At 37.5% G+C, this 23,066-nt stretch overlaps 1 protein-coding gene and 1 pseudogene across 1 annotated transcript in view; both read right to left on the bottom strand.

Annotated features, from left to right (window-relative positions):
- AP4E1 (adaptor related protein complex 4 subunit epsilon 1) overlaps positions 1-23,066 on the bottom strand; it is a 60,313-nt gene that overhangs the window by 5,291 nt on the left and 31,956 nt on the right. The window contains exons 14-19 of the mRNA XM_059372819.1: positions 19,388-19,690; positions 17,157-17,271; positions 12,989-13,112; positions 8,393-8,651; positions 4,343-4,900; positions 1,069-1,259 (exon numbers count right to left, since the gene is read on the bottom strand). Coding sequence (XP_059228802.1) covers positions 1,069-1,259; positions 4,343-4,900; positions 8,393-8,651; positions 12,989-13,112; positions 17,157-17,271; positions 19,388-19,690 — 1,550 coding nt within the window. The remainder of the gene's footprint in view (positions 1-1,068; positions 1,260-4,342; positions 4,901-8,392; positions 8,652-12,988; positions 13,113-17,156; positions 17,272-19,387; positions 19,691-23,066) is intronic.
- LOC131998730 (heterogeneous nuclear ribonucleoprotein A3-like) lies at positions 2,124-3,414 on the bottom strand (annotated as a pseudogene).

Raw genomic sequence — 23,066 nt, 5'->3', positions numbered from 1 at the left:
CGAGTCCCACATCGGGCTCCTTGCTCCGCAGGGAGCCTGCTTCTCCCTCTGACTCTGCCTTCCACTCTGTCTGCCTGTGCTCGCTCTCGCTCGCTCTCTGACAAATAAATAAATAAAATATTTAAGAAAAAAAAAAGATTTTAAAGGGTAGGTAAAAATTATAGCAGTGTAACACAAATGAATGGGTAAAGGTTAAAAAAATTTTATAGATAATCATTGGCATTCTGCAATCTTGGTTCAGGCAACTTCAATTTAAAAAATGCTTGAATACAGTAAAATATAGGGACTGGGTGGCTCAGTTGGTTATGCAGCTGCCTTTGGCTCAGGTCATAATCCCGGGGTCCTGGAATCGAGTCCCACATCAGGCTCCTTCCTTGGTGAAGAGCCTGCTTCTCCCTCCCTCTGCCTATTGCTCCCCCTACTTGTGCGCTTTCTCTCTCTCTCTCTCTCTCTGACAAATAAATAAAAATCTTTAAGGAAAAAAAAAACAACAGTAAAATATATCTATAAAACCAAATGAAAGCAGAAGAATGAAGAAGTTATCTTCAATTATTCTGGTAATACTGCATAGTGTCTAGTATAATGCTAAATACTGACAGTATCTCTAACCTTGAGTAATTTTCTTATAGATCTCTAAAGCTTAGTAAACAGATTTTATGAAATAATTATTCAAATCAATGAAATATAAATGAGAGAAACTTTAAAAGCGTTTTTTTAAAAAAAGCAAGGCAGAATCTCTGAAGTTATTTCAGCTTAAACATTACTTTAATGTTACTTTCTCTCAGAAGTTTTCCAAGATTACTAATCAACCCCAGCCTAAATCAGGTCCCATATTATAATTGTTCTTCGTACCATTTACTTTCTCTTCACAGCACATTTCAAAAGTAGATATGCATTCATGTGATTGTTTAATGTCTCTTCCCCAGACTGAACACTCCCTAAAAGTAGGGACTGTATATTTATTATACTCCCTAGCACCTAGCACAGTGTTTCTGCCCAGAGAGAAGGCCTAATAAATATTTGCTGAATGAATGAATAACTTGAATTAACTTTCCAGAAGATATTTACCTAATGAAATCTAATAGTGATAAGTTTACAGAAAATTCAAGCTGAACAGACGGGGTATCCATCATCTGATAGTTTATAAAACCAGAAAGATTCCCTTCTGTAAAAGGTTCCTCCATCTGCACGCTATATTGAAAGGTTTTGATGCTTCCTGCTTCTGTTGGGGGCAAGCAACATCCAGGTTGCTCGGTGATCTGTAAATAAAAATAATAAAAGTACTGAAGAAGGGATCAATACAAACTATTATATGAATACCAATTTTCTACTTTATTGAAGTGATACAAAAACATACTACTGTAAGATGCTGAAAATAAACCACATCATGAAAATGACTGACTTCACTTTGAGAAAAATTCATTAGCACAGATAATTAAGAAATAGTATATAGGTAAAAGATATATAACAAATTGCAGTGAAAATCTCCGTAAAATATAGCAACAACAATATAAAAATTATTAAACTTGTCTCTTTCGGTTCTCAATCCTGGCTAGCACCAGATGTTTAAAGCTAGGAGAGTTGGCACACCTGGAAGGTTCCGTCAATTAAGTGTCTGCCTTCAGCTTGGGTCATGATCCCAGGGTCGGGCTCCCTGCTCAGCAAGGAGTCTACTTCTCTCTCTCTCTCTGTCCATCCCCCTGCTCCTGCTCCCTTTCTCTCTCTCTCCTCTCAGATAAATAAAATCTTTAAAAAATTAAATTTATTTTTTAAAATCCCAGGGGAGTTAAAAATGTGTATACACACACATACACACACACACACAGGTGTCTTATCTTCTCAATCTACACACTTACTCAAGCTATGGGGATAGAACTCAAGCAACTGGATTGGATTTTGTTTTGTTTTGTTTTAATTTCCTTAATTTTTTATTCATGGTACCATTACCACAATTTACAGGGCAATATACCTGATATAATGAAAAGAGTAAGACAAAGACAAAGCTGCAACAGATCAAAGACCTTAGGAATGTACATCTAATTGATACCACATTGCATTAATCAGTAATTGCACTTTTTGCAAACTGTGGCTATGATAGTCCTGAACAAGAAGATTTTCCTATTTAAGTTTAGTGACTTTTCTGACTTTAGATCATCATTCCTTCTGTGGCAAATTTTTACAGTTCTTCTAATGCTTTTGGGACAACAGTCCCAAAGTAACCTGTAGCTTTCCTGACAACTCCTCGCTCCTCTCCTGGCTAAGAACTATAGCCCTTTTCTTCTGTTTTTTTAGAACCTTTTGCTACCAAATCCACCACTTCTGCCACCAGATCCATAACCATCACCACAGGAGTCCCCAAGCTTCTTCCAACAAAATGCCCTCCTTCATGGGTCCATAATTTGATTGCTGTTGTCCACTATAACTTCCAAAATCATTATAGTTTCCACCACCACCATAGTTACCACCTCCAAAATTTCCTCCTTCATTGTGACCATCATATCCTCCATCATCACGACCATTTCTGCCTCTTTGGTGTCCATATCCTGGTCCACCAACACCTTAGTCTCCTCTACTACTATAACCAGGACAACCACCACAGTTGCCACCATCACCTCCTCTATAACTGCCTCTGCTGCCACCACCTCAATCACCATAACCTCCTCTTCCACCAAAGTTTCTACCATGGCCAAAGTTAGCACCACCTTCAAAGTTTCCTCCATGACCCATGAAGTTGTCAGATCCACCTCCATGACGTCTTTGTGATCCAAATGACTGCACTTCTTGTTTAGAAAGGGCCTTTTTCACTTCACAATTATGCCCATTATGGTGTGATATTTCTGAACAATTTTATCAACTGTATCATGATCATCAAAAGTTAAAAAAGCAAATCCTCTTTTTTCTCCTCTGTCTTCCATAACTTCTATGATTTCAATCTTGCCATACTTTTCAAAGTACTCTCCCAAATTATACTCTTCTGTATCTTCTTTAATACCACCAACAAAAATTTTCTTTACTATTAGATGGGTACCAGGCTTTACAGAATCCTCTCTAGAAAAAGCTCTCTTGGTTCTACTACACACCCATCGACCTTGTGTAGTCAGGAACACATTGCTGCATCTACCTCTTCAACATGAGAGTAAGTCACAAAACCAAAACCCCTAGCAAGTTTTTGTTTGGGGGGTCTCTCATCACCACACAATCTGTATGTCCCATTTTTCAAAATGTTCTGTTAAATTAACATTAGCTAGTTTCTAAGCTCAAACCACCAAAAAACAGTTTTCTCAACTGCTCTGGTTCCTTTGGATCATGGCCCCCTCTTCCCAGTGGCAGCAGCAACAGCCGGACTGGGGCTTGGGGATGACTGGGCAGCAATTTTACCTCCATTTTGAGGCTGGATTCTCTCTCATTTTTTTTTTTTAAGTTCCACTGGTGAACTTAGTGCCCATCTAGAGTCAGGAACTTCTGCCCTTGTCAGTGGTTCAGGCAATAACCCATTCAACACATTTTAGCCCACAGAAGAAACGGAGTGCAACTTGTGGAGTAACTAACTCATCTACTGGTCAAATCTCATTATAACTCCACCAAGGACACCCATACAATAACATAATTAAACATATTTCCAGAAATCACAATGCCAATCTCTTAAAGCTTGGGAAGAAATGCAATTGGTGCCCAAGCACTCAGTATAGAATAATAAATCAATGAAAGAAAAAGGTAGCAGACAATATACATATTTATCCTTCAATAGTCTTACTCTTTGATGTTCTGCTTTGTTAATCTAAGAACTTTGTCTCACTATTTATAACAAGAATGAATGAGACATTTAAAGAGTGTAAAAAATCACAAAATACACACTGAAAATAATAACACAGTAACACATACCATGTGTCAGTTACCGCTATAAGCATTTTACAGATATTAATTCATTTTCTCCTCTCAGTAACAGGCAGACACTATTAATATCTTCATTTTAAATGTGAGGAAACTCAAAGTTACATAACCTGACCATGTAACACAACTAATAAGTAGCAGAAGCAAGATTCAGAGCTAAGCATTTTGAGTCAATAGCCTACCTTTTTAACTACTGTGCTCTATTGATACTTGCTTATCTTTATGGCCTTCCCCAATGCAGGCGGAAAATCTTTATGTTTCCTTGTCTCTTTTGAATAATTTATCCCTACTCAAAATAATAAAGAAAAAAACCTGTCACACCTTTGGGGTTTTATACTAAAAAGAAAAGGATATGGAAGAAATTTATAAACCATCAGAAGATCAAACATTAGAAACACTAAGTAAGCATTGTCCATTTAAGGCAGAAATAAGGAACCATTCATTGTCTTACCTTGAAATTTTCTGCTGGAGCAATTTCTAAGTTAGCACTTTTCAATTCCAAACCACTCTTATTAGAAACTGACCAGACCATGATTAAACAATCATCTTTCCAAATTTTGTAAGAAGACACTGATATGGTTTCATTATGACAGACCTCCACAAGATCTGAATGCACGTGTTCAGAAGTTTCTTCCAGCAAAGAAGCAGCTAAAGAGGTTTCATTAGCAACTGAGGGTGCGGTGGACTGAGAAGGGTGAAAACCTTCCATATTATTATCAGTGAACAAAGAGGGTGAAGAAGAGAGCTTGCAATTGGAGAGTTTCTCAACTGAGGGCAGTTCTGTGAGTGACTCAGAATCCAAAAGCTCAGAGTTGAGAGAAAATTTACTTAATTCTTTGTCTCCTCTATCCTGCAAAGTATCCAAATAATAATCATCTTCGTAAGTTGCTTCTGACGAAGAACCAAAGTAAGAACAGGTCATATGAGCACTGGTTGTTTCTCCACTTTTGGATTCCTTGACTTTTGATTTCCTTCTGAATTTGTGAGATACGGTATCTGCTTTTCCTAGCTGTAAAAATAAAACATAATAATTCCACCAGTGATGAATTTTAAACATTTTTCTGTAATTTCAAATGAGTATCACTTTACTAACTTAAGATTCTATCTGTAATGTATAGATTAACAAAAGAATCAGAGATGAATAAAATGTTAAGCCCTAAAATTCTGACAGCTACCTCATTTTGAACTATTAGCTAAGTCTTATTTCTCATAAAAACATAAAATTAAAAAAAGAAAGTCAAAAAGTCATTTGTGAACAATTCTGAAAATTTGCTCAGTTTTGGAATGCTAGAGTAGAGAACTGCAAAAATTAAAAACAGTGAGGGGCACCTGGGTGGCTCAGTTCGTTGGGCATCTGACTCTTGATTTTGGCTCAGGTCATAATCTCAGGGTCATGGGATTGAGCCCCGCATTTACTCTGTGCTGAGCACAGAGTCTGCTTGAGATTCTCTCCCACTCTCAGTATCCCTCAACTACTTGCATGCACTCTCTCTAAAAAAATAAAAATAGGGCACCTGGGTGGCTCGGTCAATTAAGGCTTCAGGTCATGATCCCAGGGTCCTGAGATCAAGCCCCACATCAGTCTCCCTGCTTAGTGGGGAGCCTGTTTCTCCCTCTCCCTTACCTACCACTACCCCACTTGTGCTCTCTCTGTCAAATAAATAAATAAAATCTTTTAAAAAGATAAGAAAAGTAAAAATAAAAAGCAATAACATTTAAAAAATAAAATAAAAACAGTGAGATACCTAGCCATTTTTTGGGTTTCCAGAGTTGTTCTGTAGAAGAGAAGATACCTCAAAATACAGGAATGGCTCAAACTCTGGTTTGGCAGTCTATAATAACCATGATTTCATGGCCCCACAAGTCAATAAACAGAAAAGAAAAACTGATTTTATCTTAAGAACTAACTGGCAGTAGCTGACACACACAGCAGGCAAGAACTCTATCAGTGACTAGTGATGTTTCCTCCAGACTCAGAAAATGGGAATGGCAAATCTGCCTTCCTTGAACCAGGACTCCTGGGAAATGGTCTGCAAATCTACATTAAGAGTGGAGTGATGGGGGCGCCTTGGTGGCTCAGTGGGTTGAAGCGTCCGCCTTTGGCTCAGGTCATGTTCCCAGGGTCCTGGGATTGAGCCCTGCCATGGGCTCTCTGCTCAGCAGGTAGCCTGCCTCCCCGCCTCTCTCCGCCTGTCTCTATGCCTACTTGTGACCTCTGCCTGTCAAATAAATAAATAAAATCTTTAAAAAAAAAAAAAAAAGAGTGGAGTGATGGCTCACAGTTCACTCTTACCCTCCAAAGTCCTATCTAGAATCAGTGTAGCAGACTGGCACTACTCTAAATCCACATCTCCAGCCTTCTTGTGGCCGCGGGGCCATCATTCACAAGATTCTAGTTAACCAGAATTCTAGTTCCTCTTCCATACCCTCTCACCCACTCAAGTCCCAATACTTCTTCCAACTCTCAGCAGATAAGTTTGTCTCCTATCTTTTGATTCGGAAGTCATCAAACAAGAACTAAAATTTTATTCACACAAAAATGAAAAGGAGTGGGTGGGTAAAGGACTTCCACTTTCAAGTAGCTGTGGGACTTGAATTAGAATGTTCAGTGTTGCTCCTCAAGTCACTAATGCTCTGAGTGTTTTCATTTGTTTTTTGTTTTCTCTTTTCCATGTTTCATTTCAGGTAGTTTCAAATACTCTGTCTTCAAGATTTTCTTCTTCTGTACTGTCTGATCTGCTGCTATCAGAAGCTCCAAAAGCCATAAGACACTAGAGTGACATATTTGTTAAAATGTTTAAAGAAAAGGAACAGTCAACCTAGACTTCAGAGAAAATAACTTTCAAAAATGAAGATAAAAAAGAACAGAAAACCAAGAAACAGACTCTTAACTATTGAGAACAATCGGAGGGTTACCAGAAGGAAGGGGCATGGGGGGTTGAGTTAAATAGATAATGGGGATTAAGGAGGGCACTTGTAGTCATGAGCACCAAATGTTCTATTAAATCACTAAATTCTACACCTGAAACTAATATTACACTGCAGGTTAACTTACTAGAATTTAAATAAAAACTTAAAAAACTAAAAATGAAAATAAAGTGAAGGCAAAGATGGGGCGGGGGGTCTTGATCCTTACAGAGAATTACATAAAAAATTAACCCAAAAAGGATCTAGTATACCTTAAATGAAAAAACATCCTAATTATATTTCTAATACTGAGCTCACACCAAAAAAAAAAAAAAAAAAGGCTGGATCATTTGTCACACTGAATGTTCTCTTGAGAAAGACTTTAACTGAAAGCTTTGCACTTTGTTGAGAGCTTCAACAGTAGCCATGGGATTCACAGATGAGGGCTCCATAAGCCTAGGTGCACTGTGACCACTGAGAACCTCCCCAATGGTGCCAGGGGATGCACAGGTACCCTTACCACAGTCAGCTAGAACACCGTAAAGACCCAAAATAAGTCACCTTGTGGCTGAAATCCAAATGCTGAGACAGCATTCAATACATTACTTAATAATACATCTAGATTGAATTTTTTTTCCTTAGTAGGGAATATCAAGTCTATAGTTGATCAAGTCTATCAACTAGAAAAGAAAGAGAAAACAGGCAAAGAGTATAGGGATAGACGGAAAATTCCACCAAGAGAGAAGGAAGATGAAAGAACTGGAATGATGTAAAACTCAAGAAAATGTGGCTCTAACCACAATTCTGTACCAGGTAGGTCCATCAGTCCACCAAACGGAAAATTACATGGAATTCTGAGATGCTCAAAAATAGCACCTGCCCTTCACTCTGATATTTCATTCTTTTACTATGATAATAATATATCAGCATAAAAAGTTTTTTGATCATAATGCCTGAGTATAATTTTCATTTTGTGTAATTCCTTTCAGTCTCAATACACTTTTCTTAGCAGTTATAAACAAAGTATAAATAAAACTTTATATTCTGCCTTTTTGCTTAATATATTACATGTACTTGTTATTTTACAATACAGTATTTATCATTTTTAATGGCTAAGTAATATTCTGAGCTATTATAATTTATGAATCCATTCTCCTACTATTAGACATCTAAACTGATTTCTATTTTTTGCTATTAAAAATGCGATTTTGAGAAGTACTTTTTCCACAGACATATCAATATTGTTGAACTACTGTTATTGCCAATACTTTCATCAAGCCCCCTTCCCACTGAGAACTGTGAAGTTCCCACTGAGAACTCCCACAGGAGTAATACCTGTGGTCATATGGGTAACTCTGTTTGGACCCCGACCCTTGCCCCAGCTGACTGGACTACAGAAAATACCTGACTCAAGCTAAACTAATTAGAATTTCTCTTTCAGGAATATAAAAAGTATGTCATTGGTGGCTCTGGAGCTGGGAAAGCCATTTCCCACCATGTGTATGAGAGCCAAGAACTTTTGCTGAGCCAGTTGTTTTGTATAAAACAAAAAGTTTAGTTTCAGATTCCCAGAGGAATATAATGGACTACTTACCAAATTGATTGTACTTTCTGATCCTAGCCCAACAAATAATGAAGATGCCAGCAGCTGCTTTTCTTTCTCCTCCTTAGATTGGGTATGGACTTGACACTGATCCTTTTTTGTTATATTTTGGTCTACATTCTCCATTATTATACTCTCTTGAGGAACAGGCGGAGCTTCAGTTTCATCCCCAGTTTTGCCTTCCTTCTTGGGAAGATAACCCTCTTTACCCCATAATTTCTTTATACCTTCCAGCTTCAAGCTATTTGTCCTAAGAAGAGTAAGAATGAAATCAAAACAACTTAAATAACTGCTGAAGAGTTACTTTCTCAAGGCATTTTTTAAAACACATCATTGCCATGGTCTTTTAAAAACAGCTTTCACAGGTCCCCGGGGTGGCTCAGTCGGTTAGGCAACGACTCTTGATTTCAGCTCAAGTCATAGTCTGGGGGTTGTGAGATTAAGCCTTGCATCAAGCTCTGCACTGGGGATGGAGCCTGCTTGGGATTCTCTCCCTCTGCCTCTGCCCCCACCCCCTGCTCACACTCTCTCTCTCACTCCTCTCTCTCTGTCAAATAAATAAATACATAAATAGATAAACACATACATACATACATAATACATACAGCTTTCATATTCTATATGTCAGGAAGTAAAACCTAGATTTTATTTTAGTTTCAGCCAATGTCCCCTCACCCCCCAGCTAAAGGATTGAAGGCAAAAGAACTCTAGACTTAGTTAAAAATTTTAGATCACTTAATTTTCAATTTACAGCTTGAATAAGTTATCCAAAAACAGAACTACTATAAATTAGTTCCTTTCTTCCACTGACTTTTCAAAAATACCTCTAATGCTGATGAGTTAAAGATCAGAAATGACTTTTAAGTTTCTTAGCTATAATCACCCAATGAAGGAATAGACATTATATAATAAAATCCTGTTGAAAGCAAAATTAAAAAATCATTCAAACCCATTCTTAATCCATCCAACAAGTTTTCTTAATGTGAACACTAGCTACATTTTTAACTATTATAACTGTACTTTTATTAAAATGAAATGAGATCTGAGCTATAAAAGAAAAAATTAAGAGTTCTGGCATGAAGTTTATGTTTCTTTATGCTTGAGTTGAAGAATTATAAGTAGTGATTAGAATTTGGACTCACCTACTGTTGTGTCAAAAGTTACAGCTATGAATAATCCCAAGTGCAGACTGAAACAGCCAAAGATTACCTTTATTGTTTACATATAAGAACTATGTGTTCATTGCACTTGGCTCATTTAAGCATCCCTGTCACAGTCCAAAACAGCATTGTAAAATTTGTACCACAAGATAGATCATAAAATGAATCTAACAGAAAAACTCAGAAATATCTGTACTGGTTATTAGTCCCTTCCAGTTTGTTGGAATCATGATCAATTTGGTTTTCTATACTATGCCAGAAACAAAGACAGGTGGTTATACCTCATACTGAGTCAAGAACTAATGCTATTAAATACAAATTAGCTGAAAGACAATCTGAATGTTAATAAAGAATGCCTAGAGGGAATCTGTCTAATCCTCCTCATTGGATTTTACTGCTGGAATGTTCCTTTAAAAATATCTTGATTTCTCCTTTTCTTTCACGTACCAAAAGAGCCTTCTAAAAAAGTTTTTATTAGAAAAAGCAAAACCTGTGAGAAGAAAAGCAGTTTTCTTGCATGAGCAGATCAAAAGTGGTTACAGGAACCACTAAGATGACCCCCAGCATCTCTAGGATGCTCAACAGCAGAAACTCAAAGGGATTCATAAATGCCCACAGTATTTCTATAACCCTATATATTTATACATTATATATATTCTATATAAAGCATATATATTTTTATATATAATATATTATATATAAATACAAATATAATATATATATTATATATATTTATAAAAACATATCCTTTAATTAAGAAGAAAAAGGGGAAACTCCCCAAGTTTTATTAGTAAATTATTTAAATATCAGTTAACAAAAAAAGTTAAGTGTGGTGGACCCTGGGATGCTCCATTCAGATGACCCTTCAATAAAGGACTTGTTGCCCCAGTCACTGGGAGTACAGCATGCTTTGGCATTGCCTGGCTGCAGAGTGACACATTGCCTGAGACCATATATACCTCCCTGGGCAGCCCACACCCAGTGACTGAGGAACAGAAGTGTGGAGTCTGGCCACCCATGTGGACCCAACTCAGGACAACTCTGAAGGGTCACTCTAACTTCTGAGCTCCCCACAGGGTCAGCAGAGACTGCTGTTAGACTGCATTGCATCTTAACTCCTTCCTCTGCCCAAACCTGCTTCTTTCTCCTTCTTTCCACAGGTGGTGATCACAAGGGCACTCCTTTACATTCTGCATGCTAAATCCATCACGGAATGCACTTCCCAGGGAATCCAATCCACAACAACAGGCAAAATAGGAAAGGAGAGGAAAAATAAGCCTAAAAGGAGCTTCAAGATACTTTAAAGGTTTTTCTAGCATATTTCAACTGCATACATGCCTATTATCAATATAAATTCTCCATCATGGATTATGTATTGGCAGCCTAAAAAGCAGGAAAAGTAAGTAAGAACACAAAATAAGTTTCTTTACAATATGAGACACACTGTAAAAGAATTTTTTTAAACATGAGTCATCTTTGCTTGGGTTTTGATAAATTTGTGAGTTTACATGGTGTACTTTCGTATTGTTTTTAATCACATCAATCAAACACAGATGTAAATTCTGGCCAAACTAACTTCAAAAGGTTAGGGATACACTTTAATTCAGCTCTAGGAATTCCCTTTTCAGATAGCCCCCAAAGACGGCCTAAGGTAAGAAATTCTAAATTGGGCTTGCTACTACTTTATTCTCAGCTTGCTAGAGATTGCAAAAGAGTGGTTGTCTGCTCTCTAAAGCTGATTTGCCTTGTCAATTACCACATAGGTTCCCAATTCTGAAATCATGTGTAAGCTGTGGTCCTCTTTGGAAATAAATTTTAAATTCATGCCTCATGTTCCATCTCATGGTAACATAGCATGTGTGTCAGCAGGTCTGCCAAATGTCATTTCTCTCAGAATAGTACATGTTTATGTATAGGATTTACAAGGATCAAGTAAATCAAATCCCCCAGATCTTAGTTCAGTACTAAACAAATAGATGCTGTCACCTGTTGTGCAGGTGAAAGAGACTAAGTTTCTTCCTTGGGTTTAGAGGGTTCCTGTCCTCTCCTTCCCTTGTCCCGGTGTTCTGTCTGGGGCATTTAATTGCTATCACCACTACATTCAAATGCTCACAAATTGTATGTGTTCCCCATACTTGGAATACCGAAATTAAATGTCTGGGAAAGAAAAGGGTGTCAACAGAGCAGTAAAAAAGCCTAAGAAAGAGAATTTCATTCAGCATATCATCTTATATTCCTCATAATCTACATAGATTAGAGTCAGTCTTCTGGTAAATAGTTCTTCCAACCATCATGCTAGAAGACTAACAAATGCAAAGATAAACATAAAATAAAGTGACTGACTCCATTATGAACATATGAGGACTCAATATTCAAATGTATCTTTCAAAGTTGCCACCTTTGAGATTTTATTACATTTATTCCAACAAAGCTGCCATTACTCAAAACATTTTTTAATAAGCACTGAATAATATATGGAATTGTTGAATCACTATACTGTATACTAGAAACTAGTGTAACACTGCATGTTAACCACACTGGAATTAAACTAAAATTGTTAAAAAGTTTTAACTCTTTTAAGAAGCTTCTTCACAAACAAGGAAGCCATTTTCATTACTTTATGTCACGTCAATGACCAAAGTTATCCAGAGTGGTCACTAATTTCATTTGATTAACTCAGCTTTTGGATACTGATAATGATGGCAATGACAATTAGTATTCATAGTAGCAGCTTCCATGTATCAACCACTTCCTATGCACTGGATTTTATTTGTATATATTACCTCACTTTTTTAACTTAAAAAAAATTTACTTATATTTCCTAAAATTTACTTATACTTCCAAAATCAAAATCTACCTAAAAAGATTGAAGATTTAGCTCCACTTAAGACATTTAGACAAATATATCACCAATGTTCACAGTGGCAGGAAAGAAGCTCTGGAAGCATTTTGAGCAAAGTATGCAGCTGACTTAAATGAAGTCAGTCATCTTATTTTAGGTTCATCTTCCAATGAAATGGCTCTAAGATTTTGAGAAATGGAGAATGACATGCTGAATAATCACCTACGTATTCTTTAAAATAATCAACTAGGTATTCTTTAAAAAACCTACATGTGTACATGTGTGTGTATATATATAAATGTGTGTATAACACACATACAGAAACATACATACACATGCATACATACACACGATATGTAGTAATAACACACATATCATTATCATGTGTAAACTCTATGTACATTATGCTGTCTTGGAAGGAAGCAAGCTCTCTTACAAGTTCTCTTGTCCAACATCAACACCCTGAAAACAATAAATAGAAACCACTGAAACAAGAGCTGAAAGACTTAAGCTTTCAGGGACGCTTCTACTTTAAAGAAATTTAAATACTCTTATGTTCTCGATTTTAGTAAGAAAGGAACTTACTCCTTCAGCCCGGTCTCTGCACTATTCCCAGATATATCTGAACCAAGAGAAATGCCAGCAGGAGACTGTCGTCCAGTGAAGCCAGATGAAGAAAAGGAGAGTCCATATGGTTCAAAATTGAGAACTAGAATTTTAAAACAATAATTTTAAAACAAAAACAAGTTCATATTTAAAACAAAGCAAAAGTTAGAGGGGAAAGAAGAAATTAACAAAGTTACTATTCACTACTGAAAATAAAATAGCTTAAGGTTAGAATCCAATGACAATTTTTATTTATTTTCTTTTTCTTTTTCTTTTTTTTTTTAAAAGATTTTATTTATTTATTTGACAGGGAGAGATTACAAGTAGGCAGAGAGGCAGGCAGAGAGAGAGAGGAGGAAGCAGGCTCCCTGCTGAGCAGAGAGCCCGATGCGGGACTCAATCCCAGGACCCCGAGATCATGACCTGAGCAGAAGGCAGCGGCTTAACCCACTGAGCCACCCAGGCGTCCCTATTTTTCTTTTTGTAAGTAACCTCTATACCTAACATGGGCTCAAACCAGAACCTGGAGATGAAGAGTTGCCGGCTCCACCAACTGAGCCAGCCAGACACTCCTCCAATGACAATTTTTAAGCTGGAAGGGACTCTGGAGATGACCTAATCAAATAATTATAGTAATAATAAAAAAGTTATCATTCATTGGAAGTATTACAGTCTGTAAGCCATTATCTGATCAAACACAAACGGTACTTCACTTTTATCTTTTCATCTCCCTTAGGAGCTAAAGAAAGATGCAATTAGGAAAGATACCCGATAAACCAGGTCACTGAAAAGTTGCTGCTCCCAGACAAAAATGTTTAATGAGCTATGAATAAAGAGATAACCAAGATTTTGCTTAGCAAAATGATCTTAGGCACATTCCCATACTGAATGGACTAATGGAGCCCTCAGTGTGAAATTTCCCTTACTGAAAAGAATAAGGGTTACTCAGGTTCAGATTCCTGTGAGTCTGTATACCCAAATGAATTCAATCAAGAACCATAAAAATTCATATTGTTATTGTGGTAGAGCAAAAGCCAATATCCATTCTCCTCTTTTAAGTAATAGAAACCTCACTTCTTAGCTAGGTACATGGCCCCCAGAAAAGAAATGACATTTCCAGACTCCTCTGCCATGAGCTCCAGCCAATGAAATTATGTACACATTCTGTGCACAAGTTCTGGAAGGAATCTTCCTAGATGAAAAAAAAAATGCCTTTCTTCTCTCCCTTCCTCCTTTACATCCATGAAGCCATCATCAATCCTAGGCTGCCCACTTCTGGAATTTCTTTAACAGGAAAAAGTAGTTATCTCTGTCTTGTAAAAGGCCACATTTTGTTAATTTGTTTTCTAATATGCTATGTAGCTATACCTAAACCTAACTGGCATATTTTTATCTTTTTGAACTACCTGGATTATAATACAAAGGACCTTCTTAAATCATAAAAAGTGCTTTATAAAATATAAACGTGAACTTCCTGTTATCTTCATTTTACAAAGGAGAAACTGCGGCAGGATTTACCATGAACTTAACCAAAGACTACAAAAATAGGAAAAATGATAGAGCCAGATAAGAAATCAGATACCCTGGTTCTAGAGCTCCACTCTCAAGTATTCTATTATACTGTCTCTTCCAAAGGAAACAACACCTAATCTAAAGAGAACTAAATAAACTAGTTTAGGATAGAAAAAATAAATTCTATATCTAAAAGAATGATACAGAAGAGAAATCAATGTGTAGTAGAAAAAAAATGATAGGCTAATTAATAACCAGAAGAACAGAGTTCTTGATGTACATCAGGTATTAACTGGGTACATGAACTAGACCTTAACTTCTCTGTCTGTAAAGTGAAGGATTTGGGCTAAATCAGCAGTTTCCAAATGCTGATTTGATAACCAAGATCAAGCTGACTTTGTAGAATCTCCCACATACAGCCAAGCTTTCCAAGGTTCAGAAACAAAAGATACAGGAGTAAGGCTCAAAAATCTGTATCATTTTTTAAAAACTCCGTGATTCTGATTCATAATCATATTTCAAAATCACTTCTCTAAATAGACAATTATCATATCATTTCACTCATATGTGAAATATAAGGAATAGTGCAGAGGACCACAGGGGAAGGGAAGGAAAACTGAATGGGAAGGAGTCAGAAAGGGAAACAAACCACAAGACTCGGGGCTCCAGGAACCATCCTGAGGGATACAGAAAGGAGCAGGGGGTGGGGTGATGAGTACTAAGGAGGGCACGTGTGCTGATGAGCACTGGGTGTTATACACAACTAATGAATCACTGAATACTATATCAAACACTACTGATGTACTCTATGTTGGCTAACTGAACATAATTTTTAAAAAAAGAAATCAACTCTCTAAATCCTTACAAGGTCCTTTTCAACTAGAAAATCCTCCCATTTTAAGCTTTTCAATCATGTAGTTTAACTTCCTATCCCATTTTGACCTCTTTTTAATAGCATCCGTAACTATTATCAAGCCTCTGCATTAACAAAATAGCAGTGAAGAGCTCAAGAAATGTTTCCTACGCATGAGTAAAAACAATTTAAGCCAAAGCTCAAGTAAAGATTGAGCAAAAAGAATTCAAAATCAGAGGTAGAGTTTAAGAGTGGGGAAGAAAAAATAAAACTAGACACAGAAGGGGACAACATCTGGAGATAGTCAGGTAAAATTCCTAACCTGAGACAACAGAATTAAGCACTGTCATTTACGGAAAGCCTGGAAAGGCTGGAGGCTGAGAACGAACTTCAAGCCACATTATTTTCATTCTTCAGTAAAAACTTACCAAGATCATTACAGAGGTGAATGACTAGAAGAGCATAAGATTTTTTTTTTTTAAGATTTTATTTCTTTATTTGACAGAGAGAAATCACAAGTAGATGGAGAGGCAGGCAGAGAGAGAGAGGGAGGAGGAAGCAGGCTCCCCGCTGAGCAGAGAGCCCGATGCGGGACTCGATCCCAGGACCCTGAGATCATGACCTGAGCCGAAGGCAGCGGCTTAACCCACTGAGCCACCCAGGCGCCCAAGCATAAGATTTTTTTAAAAGTTAACTAGACATGTAAGAGTTCATGTGCATGTGGGGAGCAAGAAGAAAATAACAGTATGCAGAAAGAGTCAGAAGAAGGAAGTAGATGGCTGAATTGCAACTTATACTTTTTTGATGTCATTTTAAGATCAACCAGTTAGTTGTACTCATATGCCTACCACAGAGCCTGGAAAGTACTCAACAAAATCATTAGATGATTAAAGTGGAGATGAAGAGCTTTCAGCACTCACCTTCTCACTATTACCATTCTGAACTCCTACAAAGATAATATTCAGCAATCTCTCTTTATTAATATGCATACTTCCCATCCACCATCCAAACATCTGAATAATCTCCTTTTTACCAAAATCATGACAGACATCTTTGCCTGACAGGCTACATTTCTGAAATGTAAAGTTATTCTTTCTTTTCTTAGCTGTTTCTAACTTCACTGATCAGACATTTTGTTCGAGGAAGCATTCTTAAACAGTTTATATAAGCTCCTCAGAAAGAAAATGAAACTCATTAGTCCATGGTAACCAGATTTGTTTTTTCAAACTTTTCTATAGGTATGCTCACATAAATAACTATGAGCCCTCCCTTTAGCACAGTGACCCAACATGATAATTCCACCTTTGAGTTCTTTCAAAATTCCGGAATGGCTTCCTTAGGCACTTATGTATATGGAGCCTATGACTTTGGGACTATCTCTGGGCTAACTGCTTTTTTCTGGGTATCCAAATACCTAATCAGGGTAAACAAGTCACAAGCAGATTTAAAGAGAGATGATAAAAACATTCTCAGTTATTTACATTACAAGGCTATAATGTCAATTGCATTAAAAAAAATCATGTCCTTGTGGCACCTGGGTGGCTCAGTGAGTTAAGCCTCTCTGCCTTCAGCTCAGGTCATGATCTCAGGGTCCTGAAATCAAGCCCCACATGGGGTTCTCTGCCTGGCGGGGAGCCTGCTTCCCCCTCTCTCTCTGCCTGCCTCTCTGCCTACTCGTGATCTCTCTCTCTCTGTGTGTGTCAAATAAATAAATAAAATCTTTAAAAAAAAAAAAAATGATGTCCCTGCAATTAAGCTTGTTACAGACCCATGAAAACTTACCTTTTTCCTGAGAAAACTTTTCCTCCTGCCGTTGGTGGTGAGGTTTGTAAGGTGCTGCCCCCTGACTAAGTTCTTCAGCCACAAAACCATCCAGAAAAGATAAAGAAGCATCTACCTGTATTAGCATGAAGCAAAAATTTAAAAATTAAAATTATATACCCTAAACAGTAGACTGTACCCTCACATAATTTTAATCCATGTGTCTTAAAAATAATTTTTAAATGTAAAACTGAACTTCAATTCTGAAAGTGCGACCAAGCTCTCTAGCTTTCTAAAACATCTATATTCAAATCAGTTAGCTAAGAATGTTAACAATGTAAGTCTTCTGCAATTGTGATCAATTTCAGTGCCCTGCAGAATGAACGGCAACCAATATGTTACAGCATCATATGACTGAGACAAAGACAGTTCCCACCCTCAGGAGAATTGTAACCTACTAGAGAAGACACCTACACCCAGGAGCTACAGGGTCTGTATTAGTTTGTGCTGGGGGCGGAAAAATAAGGTGTGGGCAAGGCTAGCTCCTTTTGAAGACTCCAAGGAAGAGTAAGTTCCTTATCCCTTTGAGTTTCTGAAGGCACCACAATTCCTTGGCTTGCGGCCATATCACTCTGATCTCTGCTTCTATTGTTAGTTGGCTCTCTCCTCTCTGACTCTTTCCTCACCTTTATGTCTTGTGATCAAGCCTTCCGGACAACTCAAGATAATCTCCTCATCACAAAATCCTTAACTTAATCACATCTACAAAGTTTTTGTTACCATGTAAAGTTCCAGGGATTAAGGTGTGTACACTGTGGGGAGGCCACTATTCAGACTCCCAGACTTGGGAGTCTGAATTTAACCATCCTATTCTCTTCTTTCTGAAAATGTTTTTTCACAAATCTATGGAAAATTACTTAATTTCAGCAGGAATAGAAAGGTATGAGAGAATGATTAAGTGAAAAGAAATGAGATAAGGAAGAGTAAGGGGAAAAGAAGAAAAGAAAAAGTGAGTGAAGAGTGAAATCTACATAAAAGGCTATGACAGTGGAGGCTTCAGAAGCCACAGGTTTGCTTCTGGTTTAGCCAGGTGTACACTAATAGCTCAGGTAATTAGAAGAGCAGGGGAATCTCAAACAGTTAAGTGGCACATCAAACTCTGAATCTGGAAAGGTTTAGTTTCTTTCTTTTTTTTTTTTTTTAAGATTTAATTTATTTGACAGAGAGAGACAGCAAGAGCAGGAACACAAGGAAGGAGAGTGGGAGAGGGAGAAGCAGGCTTCCCGTTGAGCAGGGAACCCAATGTGGGGCTCGATCCCAAGACCCATGAGGGCCTGAGCCGAAGGCAGATGCTTAACGACTGAGCCACCCAGGCACCCCAAGAAAGGTTTAGTTTCAATAAGATTCTTACAAAATGAAGCTATTTCATCATCGTTACCTTCTACTGGAGGGAAAGAGGAAATAGGTTCCTAGTTTACTACTGTACGTAGCATATTTATTCACCATTTCAATGAATGTCTCTGGAATGCCTACCAAACATGAAAGCAAGGCCTCTGCTTTTAGGAGCTATTTGAAAGAACCAATGGACAAAGCTTCAAAATGAATACAAGTCATGAAAATCTGAGTCAGAATTAGTGGGAAGGCTACCTCTCCTATCCTCTTTCTCAACTATATTTGACAAATAAAAATTTGTACAAATCTGATTTCCTTTTGGAAATTTCCTAATTTATGCCAGTCTGGGGGAGAGACCGGTATGCACTCAGGGTGAGTAATAACTGAGCTCATTAGGTTAAAAAGGGTGCTGGCTGAAAGGTGGGAAAAGGAAAGGTGGGTAATCAGGTTCTAAAGTGGGAAAGAAGTTAAGACACCAGGGGGACAAAATGCAATAGAGAACTATTTTTTACTTTCTCAAAGAAAACAAAGTAATAATTAAATGACATATTAGAAAAATTAAAGAGAGACTAAAAATTTTTAATTCTTGAATTACCATATGTTAAAAGAGATGGTCACAGGATATAAATGCCTTCATTGCAGTTCTCCAGAAGAGATACTCCTCTATTCCTGACTATTCGGGATCACTACTGACCTGCAGCTCTCAAATTCTCTCTCATACTAATGTGAGAAAAACTCCGACCTTCATCGTCAATGTTACAGAAACTATATTCTGATAGATCCCAGATATATCACAAATGGAAGAATTAACCTGTTATAGACAACGTGATTTTTACAAAACTAAAATACAGATGACTTACCACCATGTCTTCACAGCTCTTATCAACTGGAAGCAAGGTCTTCATAAGCTCCACATTCTCACGTAAATGTTTTAATTCGAATGCATGCTGTCTCATACAAGTATCCAGAGATACGGTGAATTCCTGGATTAATCTCTCGACTATGTTAGAAGAGTGTGCTTGGGATGTCAACTTGGTAACAGCAGCGATTAACCAGGCTTTTGTTTCTGAAGAAACTGAGTCACTTATAAGTAACTTGTAGAGCTTGGTTAGAACTTCCTCTGGTGTGTCCTTATCTAAGAGGTAGTAATACTCCCCTAAGACCTATGAGTAAAACAAACAGATGTTTATATAGAAGTATCAAGTTATGCAGCAAATTGTACTCAGAAATCCAAACAAAGTAGCTACTGCTGGAGTCAATCTACTCTAGATTAAACATACTGTCATAGCAAATTATTGAATAAGGATAAAACTATACATTTTAGGTTCAAAATTATATTAGAATTAGAACTCCATACAAAAAGGTTTTCCACATCTTTATCATTAACAATATATAAAGCAGCCCACCTTTATAAGTTCACTTTCTTCTAATTTTCAGGTTTGGTTATTGCTTTTTATATGCCTGTCCACACTCTGTTACTTATTTTGCAATAAGCATTTAGTCCAGGGGTTCTCACATGCTAATATGCATGAGAGTCACCTGAGGTGTTTCATAAACATACAGATTTCTAGGTTCTACCCCCAGATATTCTGAGTTAATATGTCTGTTTTGGGGATCTACAATACACATTTTGAACCAGCATCAGCTGATTCTGATGCAGATGATCCAAAGAAGAAACTCTGAGGAACACTGATCTATGTTACATATGTTTTTTCTTACATCTAATTTATTTAGGTGATACATAATCTTACTGACCTAAGAATCATTAATAACTGATAATTCAGGGCACCTGGGTGGCTCAGTGGGTTAAGCCTCTGCCATGACTCAGGTCATGGTCTCAGGGTCCTAGGACTGAGCCCCACATCAGCCTCTCTGCTCAGCAGGGAGCCTGCTTACCGCTCTCTCTCTACCTGCCTCTCTGCCTACTTGTGACCTCTTTCTCTGTCAAATAAATAAAATCTTAAAACAAACAAACAAAAAAAAAAAACCCTGCTAATTCATGGAGTGTGAGATCTTTCCTAAGTGCTACTTATGGAGTATTTTCATGTCTTTGAGTAACACTGGCATTAGCAGGTAAAAAAAAAAAAGCAAAACAAAACAGTGAGGTGAGGTGACAGGCAAGGAAAAATTTATAGCTAGTAAAATGAACAGGAGGAAAAATAAATAGAACTAAGTAAGTTCAATCTTTAAAGTAGCAAGATAATTTTTACGTGGTTTAATAAGATGGAAGATAGCTCTAGAAAAGCTAGTAATCTAAATTCCAGTTCAAAAATTAATGGGAAGATGGACTAGGTGCATTTTTCCCTATTCTTCCCAATAAGTATACCTAAAAACCCTTGATGTTATGTATAAAGAACACATAAAAAGACACCAATAGGTGGAGAAAAGAAGGCTGACTGCTAAGGATGCTGGGACAGTTCAGTGGGTTATCTGCTGCTTCATACACCCCAGACTGGGTACTGGCAGCAACTGGGTTTCCAGCAACCTGGAAACACCAATAGGTGCAGACAAACTGGCCCAAAGTAAAGCCTGCCCTCTAGTGAAAGAGCCAGGAGGCCAGAAAACTTTAAGACAATAACCCTTCTACTCCAGCCAAGCACTACACAGAAAAGAACCACAGACCCACCCACACCAGCACAGGCAGAGTAGAGAGCCAAGACTTCCACCCTACTAAGCTGTAAGAGGCACCCCCATTCCCATACAAGGGTAGTGACTGAGAAGTCCCAGTGGAGAACCAGGACTTTCATCCCCACCAACTGTAGAGAGGCCTACTCCTCCACAGTGTCCATGAAGACCACATATGAAGCCACTTCACCTCTACCCAAGTATAAGAGGGACCCCACCCTACATCTGCCAGGGTAGGGTCAGGAGAAGCCTAGAGGAGAGTCAGGACTTTTGCCATGCTCAGCCATAACTAGACAACCCCTTCACAATGTCAGTGGAGGCCACACAGTAGAGATCTCAACACCTGTGTCATAATACCATCACCAAAAAAATCTAATCAACATTTATTGGACATGCCATCCAACAATGGCAGAATACCCATTCTTTTCAAGCACCCACAGAACAATAGTAAGATATATCTTGGGCCATAAAACAAACCTCAACAAACTTAACACAACCAAATTCACCAAGTATTTTCTCTGAAAACAATGGCATCAAACTAGAAATCAATAACAGGAACTTTTCCAAACACTTAAAATTAAACAACACTCATCTATACAGTTTTTCCAGAACATGGAAGAGAAAAGAACATTCCTTCCTTCAGACCAAAACTGTAACAACAGAGTAGGGAAAAAAAAAATCTCATGAACAGAGATGTAAGAATTTTTTTTTTTGAAGATTTTATTTATTTATTTGAAGACAGAGATCACAAGTAGGCAGAGAGGCAGGCAGAGAGAGAGGAGGAAGCAGGCTCCCCACCAAGCAGAGAGCCCGATGCGGAGCTTGATCCCAGGAACCCAGGACCATGATCCGAGCTGAAGGCAGAGGCTTAACCCACTGCGCCACTCAGGTACCCCGAGATGTAAGAATTCTTAACATGGAATCTACAAGAAATCTACACACACACACACACACACACACACACACACACACACCCTAGATTAGTGAGTTCAGCAAGGCTGCAAAGATTGCAAAGCAAGATCAAAATACAAAAATCTACTGTACTTGAATAAACTAGCAACAGACATGTGGGAACCAAAATTAAAAATACAACTTATTTACTACTGCTCTAAAGAAAGTGAAAGTATAAATCCAACCAAATTTGTACAGAATCTGTACGTTATAGAAAGAAATAAAAGCACTATAAATATATGGAGTGACATGGAGGAAAAAAAAGAAATAGCTGCCAATACAATAACCATTTAGCAAGGACTACCAATACTAAAACCACTGGTGAAAGGCAGTTGAGGAAAAGATGCTCATGAATAGCCACATAGAATCACCTACAGATTAATTACAAATTACCAAGAGAAAGGGCATCTTTACAATGGAGAGATCTAAATAAAGGTCATCATCTTAACCAAACAATGAAACTTAAAATCACTAATGACTAGAGGAATTGATACCAAATGCATCCTGATGATGCAGTGGAAAGTACAAAATAATGTTATTGTAGTATTCTTGCTAAAAATGTTTAACCAAACCAGAAATAATGAGCCAAATTCAGAATGCTGGGTAGTCTATAAGTCAACAGCATTCATCCAAAAAAAACAGTATCATGAAAACAAAAGGAAACTGAGGATCAATATAAAATAAAAGAGGCTAAAAAGACAACCAAAGGCAATTTGTGAACCCTGACTGGATCCAGGATTGGGAGTAGTAGAAAAACAATCATAACAGACCTTTTTTGGACAAATGGATAAATGTGAAAATGGACTACACAGTAAGTGATATTAATGGATTAATGTTATATTTCTTATTACCAATGTAATAATTGTTCTATGACAGGACAATGTCATTCTTTTTTTTTTTTTTTAATTTTATTTATTTATTTGACAGAGAGAAATCACAAGTAGATGGAGAGGCAGGCAGAGA

This window comes from Mustela nigripes, chromosome 13 (assembly GCF_022355385.1).
Source record: "Mustela nigripes isolate SB6536 chromosome 13, MUSNIG.SB6536, whole genome shotgun sequence".
NCBI classification, from domain to species: domain Eukaryota; kingdom Metazoa; phylum Chordata; class Mammalia; order Carnivora; family Mustelidae; genus Mustela; species Mustela nigripes.
Note: the sequence above shows the minus strand (reverse complement) of the source record. Positions and strands in the feature narration are given on the sequence as shown.